The sequence below is a fragment of the Notothenia rossii genome (genome assembly GCF_949606895.1).
Source record: "Notothenia rossii genome assembly, chromosome: 12".
In the NCBI taxonomy this organism is placed as follows: Eukaryota; Metazoa; Chordata; class Actinopteri; order Perciformes; family Nototheniidae; genus Notothenia; species Notothenia rossii.
This window is the reverse complement of record NC_136911.1, coordinates 19998820-20021138: the sequence shown is the minus strand read 5'-3', so window position 1 is coordinate 20021138 and position 22319 is coordinate 19998820. Positions and strand designations below refer to the sequence as shown.

General features: G+C 40.8%; 1 protein-coding gene across 1 annotated transcript; it reads left to right on the top strand.

Moving 5' to 3' along the window:
* The first annotated feature begins 15083 nt into the window (after positions 1 to 15083).
* On the top strand, positions 15084 to 17670 carry dtx3la (deltex E3 ubiquitin ligase 3L a). Its single transcript, XM_079661333.1, has 5 exons — positions 15084 to 15217; positions 15995 to 16077; positions 16173 to 16324; positions 16864 to 17075; positions 17169 to 17670. Exons 2-5 carry the CDS (start codon positions 15996 to 15998, stop codon positions 17236 to 17238), a joined length of 516 nt encoding a protein of 171 aa, XP_079517459.1. The 5' UTR covers positions 15084 to 15217; position 15995; the 3' UTR covers positions 17239 to 17670.
* The last annotated feature ends 4649 nt before the right edge of the window (positions 17671 to 22319 follow it).

Here is a 22319-nt window from a genome sequence, read left to right as displayed (position 1 = left end):
ATTGTGGGGATTTGAAGGACGCGAAGTCTACCCATGTGCAGCCTCGAAATTACCCCCAAACCAAGGACGCGGCCTCGGTGGAATTCCAAGTATGCTGGAGATTGGAACAGTCCTTCGGCGGCACTCAATGACGTAGTATCCTTGAAATATTGGCTTGGAAGCCAGTTTCCTCGCGATTGAGAAACAGCCAGTGGCTCTGGAGCAGCTCTACTCGACATTGAGAAACACCCACAGCTTTTCAAGTCTTTGTGCTGAATTACACTTAACATTAAATTAGTACATTGCTGGAAGGAAACAAGTGTATTTCACGAGATTTAAGACTTGTTCCTTTCTTAACAATATCTCATGTATACTGAATGATATTAGTTTGTAAACTCAGTGCTCCCTGAGATTCAGTTGTCAGAAGACACACGTGTGTTGTTTAGGACACAAAAACTGACACCCCTTTGATTATTAAGTCATCTAAATGTGACTTTTTTTGCAGAGTACAATTTGACTTGCCCCAAAAGTAAAAGCACAGGTGTTAATGATAAAACTAACGATGGCTGGATCCCATTTAGCTGCTTTGATTTCAGGTGCCTGGTATTGTACATGCCAACATCGTTAGCATCATGAGCAACACCAGTGACACAATCTAAATGTGTGCTGAGAGAAAGGCTTATTCTAATGAACCAGTATCTTACTATTGCTGTTGGTAAATGACAGTAAAGGTTGAACCCTTGGGAAAGCATCAAACGTGCAGAGCTTCGCAGAGTAGCAGACTGAATGGTGACTTGACAAATGTTAGCGTGTTAGATGCTACATCAATTGCTAACCACCTTAGCCTAAGCATACATGACATTTCAGTAATTATCATAATTTGGCTTAAAAAGAAATAGATTTTTTTTTTTTTAATTTGAATTATAATACAACAAAATATAAAGTTTATTCAAATACAGCTCTGACCTAAACACAGTTAATCATTTTGGGTGTTTTGGACTGAAAGGATGATCGTATTGGAATCAGTGCTGCTTTGATATGGCTGTGAGCTGACTGCAACATTTGGAAACCCCAAATTGAGTTTCTTCACATGGCATCGAAACAGATATTGCAAATGAAAAGTTGTTTACCAGTTCTAACTAACCAAGCAGGAGCCACCCACACTGAGTGGCTCCAATGTGTGTGTTCCTCTGATGTGTGTCCTGGTAGCCTTTCTGAGGGTGTGTATTGAAATAGTGTTGCTTGATTGGCTGTGGTTCAGCCCCGGTGTGTGATCGTACTCCTTCGCCCTGACCAAAGTTGTGAACTGAAAGCACTATGCAGAAGTAGAGAATAACAATGTATCAATGTACATGTATCTTAAGGATAGAAAGTGTGCATCACTGTAATGGGAATCATGTGTAAATACTGTAGTGATACAAACTGTTCTTATTTTTTCTGCCTACCCCATGTACAGAATGCTAGAAGAGTGTATAATGATTTTGAATACTTGATTAATCAACTCATTATTCAGTAACCACTGATTGTCTTGAAGTTCTAGCCTCACCAGTGTAATGGTGTGAAAGGCATATGTATGGTAGATACAGTGTCAGGTGTGTGCAATACTATAAAACACGTTGCACTTCTCTTGTCTGACAACAGTCACCTGTGTACTGTTACCTCAAAATGTCTCCATTAAATGGACTAATGTAACATGTGTTGACTGATTTATTTGTTGTTCAAATGGGGGGGGAGGAAGATTTCCGTGTTTTTACCATGAGTCTCCAAAGTACAAATTACCTTCTAACAGTTTTCGTCAAGTAATATGAACGGTTATATTAGAGACATACTTAAAACTATGTCCAAGTAACCAGATCTACATTATATTAAAATAAATGTATACATGTATTATATAGCCTTAGTTCCCAATGTGTACTCAAGAAGATGCAAGTACTCAGATAATACACTTTATTTGTATAGTACCTTTCATGCACAAAGCAGCCCAAAGTGCTTTACAGAAAACATAATATTAAAATATTAAAATTAATACAGAAGATAAAACATCTACAGTGATAACATTTTAAAATAAAACAATTTTAAAAACAAAATAAAAAAAGTAAAATCAAAGAAAAACAGAAAACAAACAGTAAAACATGGACACTGATACTAGTGACAATTGAAAGTTAACCCAAATGAAAAGCCATAATCAAAAGATAGGTTTTTAGATGACTAGATGACTTTGGAAAAGGTCTGTCTAGGTTTACGGTAAACGATTTACTTTAAATGTTCCTTATACAGCTTTAGCCTTTATTTTATCGTTTTAACGTGGTGAGGATATTTCATTTTGAACCCATAAGGATCCACCGTGACACATGAACTTTAAATGTTCTGGAAAGTTCCTTATACAGCTTTAGCCTTTATTTTATCTCATGCAGTCCCTGGTGACACACCCTGAAACAGTCTGGTGGGTCATGGTCCAGGTCATGTGACTTTGTGTTCCCATAACAACATGTCCAAGATGTCCATGTGCCAACACATGTGACAGAACTAGCTACATTTCAGAAGCTTTTTTTGTTGTTGCTAAAGGTAAAATTCAAGTCATTTAAGAATTAAAATGCTTACAAAGCATGTCCTTTATTACATTTAACCTGTTGTGGAAACTGTTACGGATTGTGTAGGAAGCAGGTATAAACTGAAAAAACTCCTTTATTTCAAGGCTATATGATACAAAGACAAAACAGAACACTCACCCAAGAACTAGTCAAGACACAAGACGAACCGACAAAGACAGACAACCCAGAACTTAAATACACACAAGACTAATCACACAACAAGACACAGGTGAGGAGGGAGGAGAAAACACAGGGGCCACAGGTGAACATAATCAGACAATTATACACACACCAGGGAAACTAACAGGAGGAAAAACACAGGGAAAAGGACCAGACAATAAACGTATCACTAGACCACCTCGGGCGGACGGCCCGGGGGCAAGGCAGGATTCAAAAAGGGGAACTCGGGCGGACGACCCGGGGGCAAGGCAGAGTGTATGGTGGGGGACTCGGGCGGCCGAGCACGAGGGCGAAGGCAGCGGCAGGAAGAGTCAGGGGGCCGGGCCCGAGGGCAAAGGCAGCGGCAGGAAGAGCCAGGGGGCCGGGCTCGAGGGCGAAGACTGCAGCTCACAGAGGGCCGGGATCGAGGGCAAATACTGTGGCTCTCAGGGCTACGTGAAAAAATCCTAAACCACTCGGACAACAAGCTCCAGAGCCAGGGCTTGCGAGCAACCTCCTAACATGCCTTCTTCTATGCAGCCTCTCTACCCCGTCGATGAGGCGCCTTTCCACGTATAAACAATAGACTCCAGAGAATATCCAAGACGTTCCGCCTGTAGCTTCAAAAGGTCTGCTCGGTCCATTTTTGGTTGGTTTCATTCTGTTACAGATTGTGTAGGAAGCAGGACCCAAATGCAGAGATACACTGAAAAAACTCCTCTATTTCAAGGCTATATGATACAAACCATGACAAAATAGAACACTCACCGAAGAACTAGTCATGACACAAGACGAACCGACAAAGACAGACAGAAAACCCAGAACTTAAATACACACAAGACTAATCACACAACAAGACACAGGTGAGGAGGGAGGAAAAAACACAGGGGCCACAGGTGAACATAATCTGACAATTAGACACACCAGGGAAAAGGACCAGACAATAAACAGGAGGAAAACATGACAGGGAGAACAACAAAAAACCCAAACCTAGACATAGAAGCGTGACATAACCTAAACATACAAAATTAAAAACGTGACATAACCCTAGGAGTGTGACAGAAACATGTATTGATCAAATTGATATGAAAGAAATGAGACAAACATCGCTGTCACACTGATGTCACATCGGGACTTTAACCCTAAACTTTCACAGTAAACCCAAAGTGACATATGCACAATTAGAAATATTATTATGATCTGCTCAGTTAATTTAGCTGATTCAACTATATAGTAACTATGTTCTTATTCTTCAATTCAACGAATGTTCAAGCTTATTGAAACCAAAAAATCATCCTCATTAATTAAGTTATAAATAAGAGTTATTTTACCATTAAAGCCCAATGTGACTGTCATATTTGACACTGGGAGGGGGGGGGGGGGGTTACTTGTCAGAAATGTGTTCTAAGTGGTCCATTTAGTCTAAATTATATTCCCCTTAATTTCCCCAAAAGTAGAAATGGGTCCGGGTTCTTATGGGTTAAAATATCCCAGTTCTTGCCAAAAACCTGTATATCGCTAAGGCTTACTTAAAAAAATAGTACTGTGGTACAGTTGACTATTTCTTATTTACAGGAATGCCTTCTTTTGATTACCAAAATGTTCAAAATTAGATAGATTAAGCAGTAAATATGAAATGTATTTCATTTTTAACTCAAGGTCAATCTTCTCTGTTCTGAGGCTTTCGAACATATGACTTGGTCCGAATTCACTGATAGTCCAATCTGGTCTGATTATCATTGAAATGTTCTTTATGCTTTTAGCGGCCGGATCTGACACACTACAATTGTTCTCTTATTTGTAGCTATGTCGACTTTATGGCCTAAGAAAGGATGGAGTAAACTTGCCATATTCATTTCTTTGCATGTTGTGCATCCAGTGGTGAAGGGCAGTGAAGGAGACGTTCACACCTCCAGTGGAGCTCCAGATGGAGGCTGGGGCCAGGCTGACAGCACATCAGCACCGGGGCCTGCTTATAGTCCAACAACTCATTGTGCTAAAATATACAGCCCACCCCCCCTCTAACACCCGTCATCTCCCAGAATACAGGTTTATTACGGCAGAACTGCTGAGAAACACCAGAAAAAGACTCGAGGCAAGTCTCTGCTAATCCCAATAAACATGTGGGTTGTTCTACCGTGGCATGTCTCACAAACACACAAAATATGTTTGACAAAATACAACTGTCTTCCTTAAAAATCGGATTAAATCAGTGAAGGTTATTTTAATAAAATGTGTGAAATACCAGAGAAAAATGCGGTGAAATTTGGTATAGGCAGGTAAATAATACCTTTTAAATTTCCAAACATTTACTTTCATCCTCACATTTCTTTACAGATTTTTTAAATGTGCAGTGCACCCAGGTTTTATCTGACACACTGTTAGATTATCATCAAAGAATAGTCTTTAACGCGTTTTCGGGTTAATTTTGCACATTTAATTAAAACAACTTGCAGACAAAACAAAAATAGTTTTGTTTCGTCACAAGCTTGCTTTATGAAGCTGGGATATTTTAGCTTTATTTGGCAACTAAACCAAAGAGACCCTGGAAAATTGGACTAATGAATTGTGACCAAACTTGAAACAAAAACAGAGAACAGTAGTGCACTTCATGTAGTACAATATGATTGAGACTGTCTCTCCACAGGACACGCTTCACCCAACACACTGTCTCTCTTTCACTCACAGGCTGACCCCTCTCTCCCCCTTTCAACCCGTCTGTCTGTCTCCGTCACTATCACATAAGAAAGTATTCTCTCTCTTTCTCTCTCTCTCTCTGTCTCTCTTCCCCCTCCAACCTGTTAGCTTTCCCAATTTCAACACCTCCAACTAATCCTTAGACAAATCAATTTGCCCGCTGTGCAAAGGGGGTACATAGCAGGTGTACATTTGCAGAAGAAACAGCAGTTTGTCATCCAAGTTTTAATATTTTGACATTTAAACTAGGAGAGTTCCCAGGCTTCACCACGGTATTAAACACAAGCTAATCTACGAGGGGATGAAGTGCAGGTGTGGAGATGGGTGGAGGAACTCAGGAGAGGGGAATGAGGTGATTAAAAGGAGGAAAGGCAGGGAGCTGATTAGCATGTGAGACACCTGGGGGGGGGGGGGGAGACTAACGAGGCTGATTCAGAGCAGGTGTGTGGCTGTGCAAAGGAGGGAGAAGCAGCACAGAAAACACACACTCATGCCATTACCACAGTGCACGTATAATAATGTGAATGGTTTCCAACATTCTTGTGTGAATTCATGTTTCAGCTGAGTGGACTCTTCCTATTAACTAATTCAGAGATGGCATATTTGAGCCACATGGAGCCAATTAAACTGTGGTCATTGACTGTGGCCCTCTTGTTATAAAAGACTGCTTTATGGTGTTCATACATTCATGACATTTTCCAATACTATTATTTAGTATTATTCATATATTATCCGTTACATGTGCATGTCTATCCGGGGACCTCCGAAATGTCCATTGTTTGCCTCCAAGTCCCCTGTATGTGGGCAGTCCACTGTTAGCTAAGTAAACAAGTACACACACACACAATCAATGTCTTATACAATTAAAGGTGTTTTGGAGTAATTTGGTGCAGGACAAAAGCGATTTAATTCGTAGACAAGCTGAGTATCACAAGCAGAGTTGTATGTTTGAGGACATTGAGGGAAGACTATGTGTGATGTGGACAAAGACCTCAATATTGACAGAGAACATGTGACGTGTTCTATTTTGGTGTTTCTGGTTGATGCATGAACTTCATATTTCCAACAGACTCCAGCAGCCTGGTTTCCTGCTTCTATGTCCCAGAAAGCATCCTGCTGCTCTGGTTTGTTTTTTGATAAATAACAGCAACTTGAAAACAAACAAACAGGGCTTCTTCTTCCCACCTGGCACAGCTGTGTGGCTGTACCTTTAATACTTTGAATTTCTAAACTGTAAACACATTTGTACAAAAGCTGTTATTGACATAATTGTAGTTCATTCACCCTACATGACATTTTTTGGCGGCCATAAATTCTTGCTGATTTGGCGGGGAAACGTGACAAACACGTTGGTCAATGAGTAAAAAAATGCTTTTCATATTTCACAACCTACGTTATTTAATCTTGAAAGAGGTGTTGAAGGCCACATTTAAGATCTAAACAGAAATCCATTTATAAACAACTGATTTAAGCAGCTCTAACCTCATGATAAAGCCATTAGTCCCACCTCATAAACCCCATCAATATAAGAGGTACCAACTAAAACTTAGCCATATAATAGGTTTTAATTATGACAGTCAACTTTTCTGTGTTTAGATCTCAAACTAGACATTTATTTTTTTGTAAAGTATGTCAGGCGTGCATTGTGCAACACGACCCACACAAAACTCAAGCATTGTTGAAATTGTTAAGGCAGCAAAACAAGTGCTGGCTCCTCTCAGAGGGAGTTAAAAGGTATCTGCTTCTTCATTTGAAATCCTTTGTTGTTGTGACTCAAAAGCCCGGCTTGTTTTTAGCGACCTCAGAGACTGTGGAGCAGAGAAAGACAATCCTGCATAAGCTGAGAGGGCTAGGGAGGGTTTAGAAAACAGTCTGGGGACAGGAGGGGTCGCAGATGGGATCTCAGATTGGATAATTACCATGTGTCCCAAATCCTGCTTGACTCCCTCCTCTAATCCAGACAGGAAGAGAAAACACAGAGGAAAGTCCAATTATGTTCTGAACTTCCCTTTCTTTGTAACCTTTCCTTCTCTGTTTCCAGCCACAACTCTATACCACCGTCCAACCCTCATGCATGGTTTAACCAGCTGTATAGTGGTGATGCATTCACTTACTGTTCTACGTATTGAAGTTCGTTTAGGAAGATTTCTTGGAAAAGTAAAGGAACAATATGGTTATTGATTATCAATCTTCAACTGAAAGTAGACAAAATGATTTGAATCAGCTAAATGGCTTCCTCTATTAAGAGACCAACATTTCCTGAGTCTGAATTCTGCCATTGGCAAATGTGCTGCAGGTCTTATTACGTAACAACCATGGCAACCCAAAAATCAGGAAAATAGGATTGATTTTGGCTTTATTTTTCAGAAGGACCTTTTCATGTGTCCAACTAAAACAAATCTAAATACGATTCAAAATATTCAAGTTGCAGTTTCTCTTCTTTAGTTCCCTGGCACTCTCACTTGTTAAAAGGACCTTGTTGTCAGTGGCAGAACAAAACACCTTTTGCTAATTACTGTTAATTCAGTGAGTTATTTGATAAAAGGCAAAAGTTCAGGCAACATAGCATTTCTTTGTATCAGATGCACATTTAACCAACAAATCAGTTTGAAGTACTTCAATCTGGATATTTGCTAAAAACACTTGATCAGGAACTTTGTTGGCCCCCCAACAGACGGGCCTCTCTGACCCTCCGAGACAAAGTTCTAAAATGCTCATCAACCCGGTCTAACGGTTTCAGATGGTGGTCCACATAGTGATTTTTCTGTGATGGATGATGTGCTGCTAACAATAGGCCTTCCTCTGTGTGTATTGTGTGTATACCTGGAATGAGGGAGAAACATAAAGTTTCTTCAAGTGGTATGCAACATCGGCCTAGAAAGAGTGCAATGAGGCCACTGAAAACCTCAGTGTGTTCTTGAGTCTGAAGTTGATTTATTTGGTATCTTTTGTTGGAAATCAGTAAAAATCGAACAAAATGTACCATGTTTACAATGAGCCTTAACCATTTAAGCAGGAACACTAATATCCAAGCAATATTCAATTGAAAAGTTGGCTTTACAATATTATGTTCCTCCCAAAAGATCCTTTTGCTAATTTAAAATAGCTGCACATGAGTGAGCGGTGCGGGAGATAAGGTCGAGCTGAGATGTGTTCAGGCCCCGCAGGAAGGTGACAGCGCTGTCACAGCACATCGCCTTCAAACACACAGAGTGGCGCCAATCTGCTAAATCTCTTGTAAACAACTTGATGCTGGAGATAAACACAGAAGAAACACAATAAGTAGAGTGTAAACAAGTACATTCTCACATATTCTTTGCATGACACATTCACATGCATTCCAATGAAGATGAATGATATATATTGTAGGGGCCCACTGTCGCTGATAGATATTTATAAATAATCTCTAAGCGGTTGACCAATCACAACAGAGCCGGCCAGCTGACCAATCAGAGCAGACTGGGCTCTGGTTTCAGACAGAGGGGGAAAAGAGCATGAGAAAAATAAAGAGCTTTTTGAACATTAAACCATGTAAACATGTCACAAAAGCACAAATTACAAATATGAACCTGAAAATGAGCTTAATATGGCCCCTTTAATGTAATGCAATCAATAGCTCAGTTATATACGAGTTAAAAGTATCAGTGAAGTATATCAGAGAACTATAAATCATTTTAAAATGAGATAAAAGATACATATATAAGAGTATAAGAATGGTATTTTCTATCTTAGTGCACCCTTGCTGCACACACACACACACACACACACACACACACACACACACACACACACACACACACACACACACACACACACACACACACACACACACACACACACACACACACACACACACACACACACTCCCCTCCTTTAGCAGCAGTTTTTCCTCTCTTAGTTAGCCTGGGTTTCGCAGCGGGCTGACGTGATGAGAAGTGACAGCTTCTGCAGACTGTTTGGACTGAATGTGATACACTCGGCTCTGTACTGATCAAATCTCCAACAACAGACTATTAACTCCAAGCAAATTGTGCCAAGTAGGTTAAAGGGGGCCTTGTCGGTTTTAATATCACTGATATCTCCATTTGTTGTCAGGGTTTAGAAGGACTCATCTCGCTTAGATAGCAAAAGCACATTTGTCACAGTCTCTCTTTCTCTCTCTCTCTCTCTCTCTCTCTCTCTCTCTCTCTCTCTCTCTCTCTCTCTCTCTCTCTATTCCACCGATCAAATCATGTCATTTTGTCATAATGCATCACATTTTATGGACGAGCAGATTTGTTCAACTCTGAAGAAGTAACTATTTTTCTCATTCTCTCAAGGCTTTTCACATTTCAAATCAAGGATGTCAACCAGAAATATAATAAGTGCTTCAATATAATACACAAGTGTACTTCTTATTCCACCATGACCTTATTGTAGTCTCACAAGATATATAGCTGAAAGACAATCAGTAAGAGCAGGAACTAGTCTTAATGTCTGTTGGTGATGGCTAGATTTGTTCATAAAACCCTTAAATTGTGTATTTTTAAAGTTGTATATCAGTTATTTCTTCACATGTATTTGTTCTTTTGGAAGTCCAAAAGCATCCACCAATCTATACAATCAGGAAGCTGTATGTTAAAGGTGCAAAACACATTAAGATTGAGTCTGTACGTGCACGATGCCAAATAAAACAGATGTGGCTTGAGGGCAGACAGAGCTGTTCATCATGGGTTCTTTGGGGCTAAGTGTCCTCGCAGTTGATGTGTCTGTGAACTGAGAGATGTTCCTTCAGTGACAGTGAAATCAATGCACTGCCTATGTTTCTATCTGTGACTGAAAAAGCTCCTGATAAAGGACTTTACAATCCCTGGAAACATCACTATGCGTGTTCTGTCAACAGGTTTATTTTTGTAATATGCACATATTGCAGTTGAGTATTTCAGCAGCCCTTTATCAGTAGCTCAAACACCCAGTAGGAGAAAAGCCTCAGCAGCTTCCCATGGTCAAACATTTGCTGGAAATACTTCGTTTTGTTTTGGCAAAGGTTGGCCCCTGGGTGCACGACGAAGGACAAGATGTGGATTTTATTGCAATCACGCAGTCGTTTTGTAATTTGGATTTATACAAATGTATTGAGTTCTTTGAATTTATCTGCCAATTTCAATCTACACATACATGTAGCTCTTATTCTTCTGGGTAATGAGCGAATCTCGATGAGATTTTACAAGCGTTTGAACTCGGGACCTGGCATGGTAAAGTTCATTTGATGTCTGTTCAGATGTTTTTGTTTTTCTCGCACACTACGGTCAATGTCTACATGCTTGCAGGGATGCAGTTCATGTGTGAAAGTGGATCATTTTAGCACAGACAGGGGGGTAGTATAGTGGAAGTAGGATTTTATATACTGAGTAAATCTGTACATGTTCATTTTAGTATTCTAGTACAAGGAATATGTGTGTGTGTGTTTGTGTGTGTTGTGGGTGGTGTTTTTTTCAAAATTAAATGGCTCCCCACTTCCTTGTAGAAAGAAAAATCAATTGTGACATTCTCCAGACGGTGTACACCACATTTAATTAGCACGGAGACACGTGGGAGAAAGCCAAATTATCCAATAACTGAGGAGGAGACCCGGGTTGGTTAGGCGCGGGCGAAAGGATGGGGGTGTGGGGGAGCAAATGGGAGATAATAGGAAGGCAGCAGGGAGGTAAAGGGGAGGCAAGTGAGAGGTGAAGACAAATAGGAGAGAGGAGAAGACGAGGTGAGGGAGTGAAAGTGGAGGCAATGAGGAAAAGAGGGATGGGAGAAGGGGAGAAAGACGGGGAGGACAAGGGGAGGTGAGGGGGGGGATGAGTTCTGTGTGGGAGAACACGGCCGCTGTCCATTTATTTTGTAGTTTAGCCTGATTTCTCACTGCAGATGCCGCTAATACCTGACAGCAGCTCTGCAGCTAATTGTGCCATTCAGCGTGATAGAGTATCAAGCTCACGCTCTCGCACTGAAAGAAGCATCGCAAGACTAATCTCATTAGAGCAAAGTGAACTTTCCAAGACTATAAAGGTTTCTTCTTTAACTTTCCAGGGAAGTCACCTTTACAGATATAGCGGATTATAGTGAAATAGAAAGTGAAGAAGAAAGTGTTAGGTGTTTTTTTCACCCATTTTCTTGCTTGGTCTTGGTGTCATGTTATGTACCTGTTCTTATAATTGTGCAAACAAACAACATCTGACATTGTGACAAATTGCTTACAAAAGCAAGTTTCAATCTACAACTTGACTTTTATACTGTATATAAATGAATGTAGGCAGGAAATGCACAAAACACAGTAAAATGCTACATTTATCGAATTCCCAATTGAGCTAAAACACACCAGTATGGTCTTGCCTGATATCAGACTTGTCTACTTGTTACAGTCCGTTTCCATCTTCAGTCCGACATTGCTTCCACTGTAATTGATTTCCATGGGGAACATGGATTTGATTTTCCCTAACCAATCACTAGAGACCATCGTATATGCCTGAATCCAACAGCTACAATGTCAGGTGTTATTAAGAAGATACCATCTATGGCAAATATATGGTAGCCAAGGGGGTCATAAGAAATTCAGGAGGGATTATTCAGCAGCACAAAAGGTACACTTGAATGGATCGATTTCTCTTTAAAGCGGGATACCACTGTCTCATGTCATGGTGCTGGATGTGTCCGTCAACTCGGTGGAGGGGGGAGAATCGAAGGTCTGAACCTAGGCAAGATATGGTGCTTAAAATTGTATATAGGTTGAATCGAACCCTGGTGCGTTTAGCCGCTTGGTGCGGTTCGTTTGGGTTGGTGTGAACGCAGTCCGAGACCTCTGAAGTGAACTAAACAACCTCACTCTGGTCCGCCTAAAAGAGGTGGTCTCGGAGCGCTTGCTTGTGTACTCTGGAGCGGTTCATCGCTGGTGTGAACGCAGTCCGCGCCAAAACATAGGAAGTGTAGTATTTACACGTCACAAGAACGCGGATGTCTTCAAAATCTTTAGCAAAAGACTCTTTCGCTAAAGATTTTGAAGACATCCGCGTTTTTTTTGTTAAAGAGTGAAGCAGAATGAAGTGTTGAAAAGTGTCGTAACAGTACAAATGCTCCGTCAACTATACATAAAAGTCAGAGCCACCCGTCGTCTGTGAAACCTCCTCCTGACTGCAGAACATCTCTCATTATATGTTATCAGTTTTTTAACGGACATTGTCTGATTATATAATCATATGCGCGGGCCGCTAGAGTCTGTTGATCTCCAGATTAACAGCAGCATGAGAATAACCTGCCGAAAGTGCCGATGCTCCATGGCGGAGGCTCCGGTAGAAATGGTCGGGATTTGCGTTTTTACCCCCTTAATGTCTGACCAATGGTTGAACAGCATTTCCGAGCACATGACTTGTGTTTAAAGTTCATAGTCCGTTTGAGTTTTGCCCGTGTGAACGCAAACCAAACCTTCTGAAAAATGTAACAAACTGTCGTCTGGTGCGCACCTGAAAACGGACTATTTGGTGTGAATGCGACCTAGAAGTGAATTGCTCCAGCTTCTTATGGGGTCTTAAAACTGACTTTATGATTCATACCGGGGATCACTATTTCTCCAAACAGTTTATTCCTTTTCTCAGCTTAACCCAACAGCAATATGGGGGTGAAACACTGAGCTAGACCTCTTTGAAGCACTTGATTAACTGTTTTAATGATGCCAAATAAGATCACGATATCAGCAGAGTCAACACTGCCATATCCAACCTTTTCACCCACTGCTAAACCACTGACAGCTGGAGAAAGTTTAATCACATGTCGGTGTCAGTTTGTCCCCACCGCCTGCAGTCAGACTGATCAAAACACAGCAAACTGAACACTGTTAGAGTGCTAAAGACCCAGAAACGGAGACAAAGTAATCGAAAGATATCAAAAAGATAGAAAACTCCCTCGTACTCTCAGCGGCCCTCACAACAACCCCTCCCAGCATGCACTCTGAGAGGGAGACGGAGAGAGAGAGTCCAGTTGAATCCTCTGCTTCCGAGAGCATCGTAGAAAACTCAACTTAATTGAGTGTGAAGCTGAACTTTCTGACAGCATCATGTTCAAAACCCACCAAGATATCACACAGATGAAGACAACAGGATCAAGATGGAAAAGATAAAAACACCAAGTACAGATAAGACGAGGAGCCCAAACACAAAATCTTTTTCCTGCACCTAAAATACTGACTGGATGTCTGCTCTGACTCAGATAGATCCACATGTTGAGCTGCACAAATCCCAAGAGGAAAGCCTTTCTTCATCCAGTTAACCCCGCTTTACCAGCGAACTGTAAATCTTTATTATTTCAGCACTTACACAGCAACAAACTTCCTTAAAACTGCCTAAAAAAGAGCAGTATTTCCCCACACGGATGAACTGAGATAGTTCAATCATCTTAATATGAATGTCACAAGCTCCTCTGACTCTTAAGGATGTGTTTTAGCAAGTCGTCCTTATCCCGCTGATCTGATGGAACAGATGCGCTTATGTTTTAATCAATACAGCTACACCGGCTTTGTAAGATTTTTTCATTTGACTTACCATGCAACTACATTGATTTGCAATAAGCAATTATAGCTATCAAAACGGATTCAAGCACACAGCAGTGCTGAAACTGACTGGATTATTTAGCTTTCCGTAAAGTAACTAACCCTAACCCTCAGGACTATGACCGCCATACTACTAGAACTCCTTCATTTCTTCTTGCACCCTAACACTCTAGTGTCATAGGGTGTTGTAAGTTGTAAGATTTAAATGTTTTAAAATGTACTCAAAGTTCAATAAAATACCAGAATGATTGGTGTCAGAATAGAAAAGCGCCGTTACATTAATCTGGCAGTCACCTTTTACCAATGTGTCTCCCAACAAGTGCATTCAAACAAGGAATAAAGAGCTGAAGGGGTGAGAGCTGAACCACTGGCTCCAAAATAAAAAACTATGAGATGTTAATAATTGTATTATAAGAGTGATTATGGTTTTGCTTTCCTTTTGCGAGAATTAGGGTTGGGGTTGGGGTTAGGGTTCGGGTTAGTTACCACAGAGCGGTCAGTAGTCCAGAGGAGAACAATGGTCTTCACAAAATGTAAGTTTGTGCCAAACTTTCCGCTGAAACCAAAACTAATGGAGCCGCTGGTCTGCTTTCCTTTGGACTCTCATCAGCCAAAAAGTCAGGCTATTGTTGCGCTAATGACCCTGAAAGCCTTTCATTTCCTCGTGGAAATTATAAAATGACTGTCGTATTTTGTAATATCATTTTGTGAGTCAATGAGCTCTTAAAAAAGACAATGAAATATCAAATCTGTGTGTACGTGTTGGTGTGATATTCTTGTTGTTATGTACACTTGCCTCTTACATGCAACTCCTGCATACTTACTCTACTCTCTTGCCACACACACACACACACACACACACACACACACACACACACACACACACACACACACACACACACACACACACACACACACACACACACACACACACACACACACACACACACACACACACACACACACACACACACACACACACACACACACACACACTCCCTGTCAAAGCTGCTACACCAGTTGAACGGATCACTCAGCAGTATCTACCCACAACACCTGACACGCCCCTCTCTGTCTCCCTCTTCCTGCCTCTTTCTCTCGGTTTCTTTCTCGTGGGCATCATGAATGGGAAAGACATCTGAACTACGGGAGTGCACAGAAAACAGACAGAAGTAAAGCAGAACTTTTTTGCAAAGTGTGGAGAAGAAGAGCACTTCAACAGGTATGGATGACAGTACCAATTCCACTGTAATGATTCTAGTTTGTATGTTTCTTTGCCTGTGCCAAACCTGTGTGTTGGGTACATGGGACACGCATGATGTTTGGCAGATTCATAAAGTCAACAGTGAGTCAGACCATCAGATTTTTTCGTGTCATCAAACATCTTAATGGCAGTTTAATGTCAGAGAAGTGTGTGTTGACAAACTTGATTTCTGCCCCTTGTGCTCCAATTGCGCTTGGAAAGAAAAGGCAACAGAGTAAATACTTTCACTTCAGGTGTTTCAGCAGGCAGAGGATATGTCTGAACTTTTTGTCAGACTGTTTAACATAGCATTACTTGATTTTGTGTAGATACTGCCAATTACAAGTGGTGCAACTTGCAAGTTATACGGTTCAGTCAAAGATTCATGAATTATCTAGCTAAATTATAGATGTTAGGGACATTCATCTAAAAATAGTAAACATTTACTTTAGGTTTCACATTGGACACAACCAGTTGTCTCCAGGGTACAAATCCAGTGTTTTGTTAAACCCACCCAACCGCCTTTTTTACATGACCTTGGTAAGGACAAGACTTACTTATGATACATCAAAACGTTATTGACGATGCAGTTTTGTTGTAAGGGAACGTCATGTTTTTATAGAAAATGGCCTACACCTGCATGGAACAGCTGAGCTCAAATAACATTACAAATAAAAGGTCTTAAAACTAGATTTGAACTTATGAAATTTTATTTTTAATCGGTGATGTTAAACTCTCTGTGTGTTTGTCCCCCAGAATGGGCTCTAACCAGAGCAGCGAAAAACTCTACTGCAACCGCTACCTGGATGGGAATGGTCCTCCATCACTGGTACAACAAGGTCCTTCCCACACACATGCAAACCAATTCTCTGATTCTGTCGAGCTTTAACTTCTTCTGGGTGATTTGACTGAACCTGGCCTCCTGTCTTTGCAGCTAATGCAGAGGTGAATGGGATCTACAAAGTCCTGAGTGGCACCCAGCCACCGGGCCAGATGACCTGGGTGATCCTCCACAGAGACCTGCCAGGGTACCCCGTTGACAACACCCTGCAGATCAACTACATATTCCCCGATGGAATACAGACAGTAAGCTAGGCTTCAACCAACTTTCAACCATCAACCTATATAAACTTTCTAAGGATTTGTTATGCTCCAGGTTTGTTTATTCCCTGGAAATATGTGGAGGTCTTGATGAGGCTTGAATTATTTCACAACACAAATCTTAGCATCGGGTTACGTAACATATTTTTGAATGATAGATGATGTTGTTAAACTGTACATACACTATTACAAGTATTTAAAAGCATCATTCTCAATTAATTAATACCTTAAAATAAACAAACATGATCAGTAACCTGTCTTAAAACCAGTCTTGAAAGACTTGACACTGTAATGTATAGCATAATTAGATTTGAATAAAGACACTGACCTAGCTCAGCACAGGTTTTAAAGGAAGCATTCTTTCAATGGACGAAGTTGATGATCTGGTTGGTCTGGTTATCAGCGCTACGGGAAAATGGAATCTAACAAGGAAGCAACACATATAGTTAAACTGAGGGAGAAGAAAAACAATGCAAGTAAATGTTATTTGAGAAGCCACTGAAACCTCACTTCTCTTCCTCCAGGACAAACACCCTCACCCGGGCCAGCCTTACCCAGGGCTGCGGCTCTGTGCATACCTGCCGGACAGCCACGACGGCCGGAGGGTCCTCAAGCTGCTGGACAAGGCCTTCAACACGGAGCTGCTGTTCTCTGTGGTCACCAATAATGAGGGGCAGGACGTCGTCACCCCTGCTTCCATCCCCTTGAAAACACAAGCAGAAGGAGGAATCAAAGTGTGAGTCAAATGTGCAACCAGTCTTTACAAGTTGGTTTATATAACATACTATACACTATAGTTATTCACTCTGTGTAATTTGTGTTCTTCCAGTGATGGCTACCCAGATCCTGACTACCTGAAAAATGTGAGAAAGATACTGAAGGATAAAGGCATTGAATAAACCTCAGCACACACTGTGAGGGCTTCAAACTACAATTGTATCTCTAAATGAACCTGTGATAAAAATAACGAGGAAATGAACTTTAAAAAAAGATCCACCATGGTTGTCATGTATTGTGTTTAGTGCAGTGTGTGTAGATTAATAAAGTGCCTATACTTTTTATAAATATTATTATTAATGTATTAAATCCAACTTTTTATGGTGTCTAATGACATGTCCTTATATGAAGGGATTATTTTATTGTATCATTACAAAGCATGCTTTTAAACATGGAGTCATATTGTATTTGTTCTATGGGTCATATTCCTGATGAGGGTGAAATACAAACTCCACCAGTTGTCGTGTAAGATTTCACCATCTATTATGACAGATGTTTCACGCCATTGACGCGTTGAAAGTATAATGTGCTATTAAACGATTATTTAACTAATACTTCAGTTGTTATGTTGTCAGTTGCGATCTTGTCTTTTTACATTTCCGTCTAACAGATATACATTTTGAACATTATTTTTGTTTATCTGTTCATATTTAACTGTGCTCAGCCACTGTCTAGTTTCAGGCTCTGTTGGCCGAACTGCTGACTTCCTTCTAGCTTTACAGAAAAAAATGAATTGCTGAAATACTTCCTAAAGGTTATTGGAGTTATTCAAAATCTGTTGAGTTACTTCGAGAGGCTTGTGTTGCTTAGAAAAAGACTAATTCACAATTTGTACGACACCTCCTTTTCAAATGATTGTGCATAGGAAAAAACACTTACTGTAATGGGCCATTGTTACATCAGGAAGTTGCAGCCACTATTCCAAAATCACTTTCGGAAGACCCTGAGATCTCCATTGTAGAGAGTTTTCCAAATTATTTCATTACATTTTTTGAAATATCGTTCTTTGTTAATCTGGTATCTTTACCACAAAGGAAACAGCTTCACATTATAGAATAAGATGGATCCCACTGCACAACAGTCACAGTATGTGGCGGCAATGACTCTGCTATTTATTGGTTCTATTTTTCTCTTTTACCTTTATACCCCACCTAAAGCCTTACTGCTCCCTTATTGGTCCATATTGCCAAGTGTGAACTTTCCCGGTTTAATGCAGGCCTGATGTTCTCTTCAAACTGAATTACAGCCAGGTCCTAGCACTCACAATAAAGCATAATCTCATTTGGGAGGCCTCTGTCATCCCGGAGCCTCTTAAACCACTTTCTCCTGGACACACACACACACACACACACACACACACACACACACACACACACACACACACACACACACACACACACACACACACACACACACACACACACACACACACACACACACACACACACACACACACACACACACACACACTCATCTGTCCACCATTGGCAGGTCACACAGTCTGTCAAATCTGTCAAAACACACACATCAGGGACACACAAGGAGGTAGTATTGTTTGTAGCTCGAGGGGCAGCTACCCAATCCCGGTCTATTGAACTGAGGGAAGAGGAAGCTCACAAAATATTTTTTTGCTACATCAGAATTGTTTAGTTGTGCAAAAACGATAATCATTTCCTTTAAATATTTCCTTTAAGTCAGCGTTTAAAATAAATACCAAGTGCATGGGGTTTGTGAAGTTCAAACACTATAAAGATATGTTATGTATCGCCGCTCTCCTTCCTCCTCTGTCATCACTGTCCTTCTGTTAGTGGTGATGAATGGTTCACAGCAGTGTTTCATTAAGCTCTTTAATTTGGCCCACAATTAGAGACCCTCCCTTTTTGGAAGACAAAGCAGATTGCGTGGCTGGTAATTACAAGACTGGACGATGGTGGGTGTTTAAGATGGATGTAATCTAGATATCCAGCTTTTGTTCCCAAAGAAAGCCAACATAACATTTAGCAATCAGATGGAAAGATGGATCGATAGCATGTGACTTTGTTGACTCCTGTCACTCATTTCCAGATCTTAATTCAACCTAAAAAATCCAAAGACCAAGACCAGTTTATGTATTTTATATCTAAAATCTTTGGGATAAGATAGCAAGCAAAGCTATTTCAAAGGCTGTGGACCTTTTAGAGGGGCGATTTTTCAAAGGAGTCACCATAACACTTCCTTTACATTTATCTTCTCACCCTTTATCCTTCAATAAGCAGCTCTTTCCAACCCGGCCCACTCGCTCATCACAATGCTATCAGAGCCAAGGCCACAGACACTCACCTTCCCCTGTGCTCTCACTTTATCCCTTCACAAAGACTCAACAATGACCTGTGTAGACACATTGTACAGTGAGGTTAACTCCGGCCATGCTGAGTGAAATTGTGTGTGTGTGTGTGTGTGTGTGTGTGTGTGTGTGTGTGTGTGTGTGTGTGTGTGTGTGTGTGTGTGTGTGTGTGTGTTGGCTTCCAGATCATCCGTTATGTGATCATATCTTCACCCCGCCTTCCATTTCTGCTCAGGAATTCTCCCCACTGAAGATGGAGAAGTGTGATAGCATATACATGAGAATGTTTTAATGTCTGCACTCTCCGCCGACTTGCTCGCTATTCAGAGAGAATAGAAGGACTTTTTTGAATGCTGATTCCCTCTGGACACATTTATTCATCCCGGGTGAAGGAGCTGCATTCGGTCTTTGTGGAGTTAAGGGAGGGAGATGGAGGCCTTTGACTGTCGGAAAAAAAAAAATCATGAATCTTAATGTGGTTAAGAGTGAGTGAATGTCAGGGATGGATATGCCTGGATATGCTTGGGAGAACCTGTTAAAATCGAGATTAATAGTTGGGGTTACACTACAAAAATGGAAATCTTGCCAAATATATTTGTGTAATATCTAGTCAGAATATGTCCTTACATCTGATATAAGACATAATAACCTCAGAAGCAACACGGTAGTGAGATATCGGGTTTTGTTTTTAGACAATGAATCATCTTGTTAAATCTTATTTTGAGGTGTATCTCAGATGAAACACATATTTTTTTACATTTTTATTGGAAAATCTTCAACCATCAGAAATCAGAAAACTTTTGAGCATTCGCGGTTTATATTGTAACACAACATTTCCTGATTCTGGTCAAATATAGTTCAAAATGCGTTCTCCCAGCTAATTACAAGATCTGATTTGTCTAAAAATATCCCTTCTTATTTCAAGAAATCTTACCAAGCTAATTTCCACTTGTTCTATTGGCAGATTTTTGTACGTATTTCAAGTGAAAACAGCTTGTTTTCATTATTGCTTAACTTGTTTTTGGAGCAGCATTTTTTCCAGTGTACTTCTTACAATCAACCGATGGGATTCAGTTAGATTGACAACTGTATGAAAGCATTTGATGAATTGTTCTGGAAGTCTAAACTTGTGTTGTTTGACAGCCCAACACGGCACAGGACTTTTATTTTGGAGGTTACAGTTCGTGGCTGTAGAGTTTTGTTCTGCTTTGCCTCTAACACTGTAACCACCTGAGGATGGTCCTCCACCTCGGCCCTGAACCTGCACCTCTGGGTCAGTGTGTGTGTCTGGATCTCGGTGTAGATGGATGGGTGGTCATGCTCTGCCTCTAAACAGCACTCCTCCGCCCTCCCATTCAGTGATTAATGGTCTTTTAGTTGACAAATCACCCCTGAGAAGCGGGGAAGCTAGACAGACAATGGTTGCCAGACAATCAATGCCACAAGGTTTCTCTTTCCCCCCTTTGAGCCAGAGCTGTGTTTTTTTGCACTTTCATTCATTTTCATTTTATGTATCTGTGTCTAACTTTACTTTGAGTTAACATAAAAGTAGTTCTTAATGCTTTCATTTACCCATCAGGGGTTATTTTTGAAGAAAACACTATATTTTAAGGTCAAACATTATGAGAGTTTCAACATACAAATCATGTGACAGCAATGAAAGCCAAGAGTTCCTTATTCTCTGTCATATATTTTGCTTTGTCCTTGTTTGAATAAGGACAATTGAAGCCATTATGAGGGTCTAACAAAAGACCTGCTGAACACGTTTGGCAGTAATTGTGTTTTAATTGAGATTGTAACACGCAACACTGTGGTATAACCTTAGATAGAACTACGACTTCAACTACATAATTTGTATTTTGCCAATAACGCGATTAGTATATTACATTTCACACATCACACACACACAACAAACACACACTATCCACAAAGGTCAAATCCTGGAGAAGATTGGTTCCTCCATATTGAATAATAAATGCGACCATCCTCTCTGTGAGGGTGTTTTTCAGGTTAAACAAACAGGGCGAGCTGATTAATCCGAGACTAACAATACCAATGACCAACATGAGGTCATTCTCAACAGAGAGGGGGTCTGGGGAGAGTCATTTCACGAGGGGGTTGCAGGTATTGGGACCCAGAGAGCTCTAGGGCATGCAGGCTCTGGTCATAATGCATCAGTCTCACGGGGATAAACCGGACGTTAGATATTAAATTCAGTTTTGAAGGTGAGTTGTTGAATTGACGGTGTGCAATCAAGCTTCTTAGACTTTTCGACTCTTAGACGTCAACCCAAAGCCTTCAGGCATCGAAATGTTGAAAGACGTTATGTGGATGACCTGCTCGATTATACTCGCCTAAAGAAACCCACAAGAAGGATCCAAATCTGGTGAACTCTGGTGTCCGGGGAGGTCACAAATGGATAATGTGGCACTCAAAGATTATCTCCTGCACTCACTTTATAAGGAAAGTATTTCACCTCACCACCTTAAAGATATTTACCTTGGCAGTGAGAAAATAAAGAGGGAAACATTTGGAGGGTTATATTCTGTAGCAGTCTTTCTTTAAGATGATATAAGTAGGAAATGTTTCCACAGTTCCTCGTTGCTCTCCTTTCTACTTCCCTTTGCTTTCATTTGGTCTCTTCCACCCATTCGCTACTCTTTCACCTCCTTTCTCTCATAGCTTCTGTCTATCTGCACATTCTGGTCTCTAGGCTCCAATAAATGTCACCCAGCATCATTCACCCTGACCGCCGGCCAATTCCGAATCCAGACGCCTCAGTTATGGCCTATGGTAAGAGGCAATCCATCCTACCTAGACCCTCACTGCTTCCATCATGGTCTCTCTATCCACCGTCCTCCATGATACTCACCGTTTTCT

Coding starts and splice junctions, on each gene's coding strand:
- dtx3la (XM_079661333.1), top strand. CDS start 15,996: ATGGGCTCTAACCAGAGCAGCGAAAAACTCTACTGCAACCGCTACCTG. Junction 16,325..16,863: donor TCCCCGATGGAATACAGACA/GTAAGCTAGGCT, acceptor CTCTTCCTCCAG/GACAAACACCCTCACCCGGG. Junction 17,076..17,168: donor GCAGAAGGAGGAATCAAAGT/GTGAGTCAAATG, acceptor GTGTTCTTCCAG/TGATGGCTACCCAGATCCTG.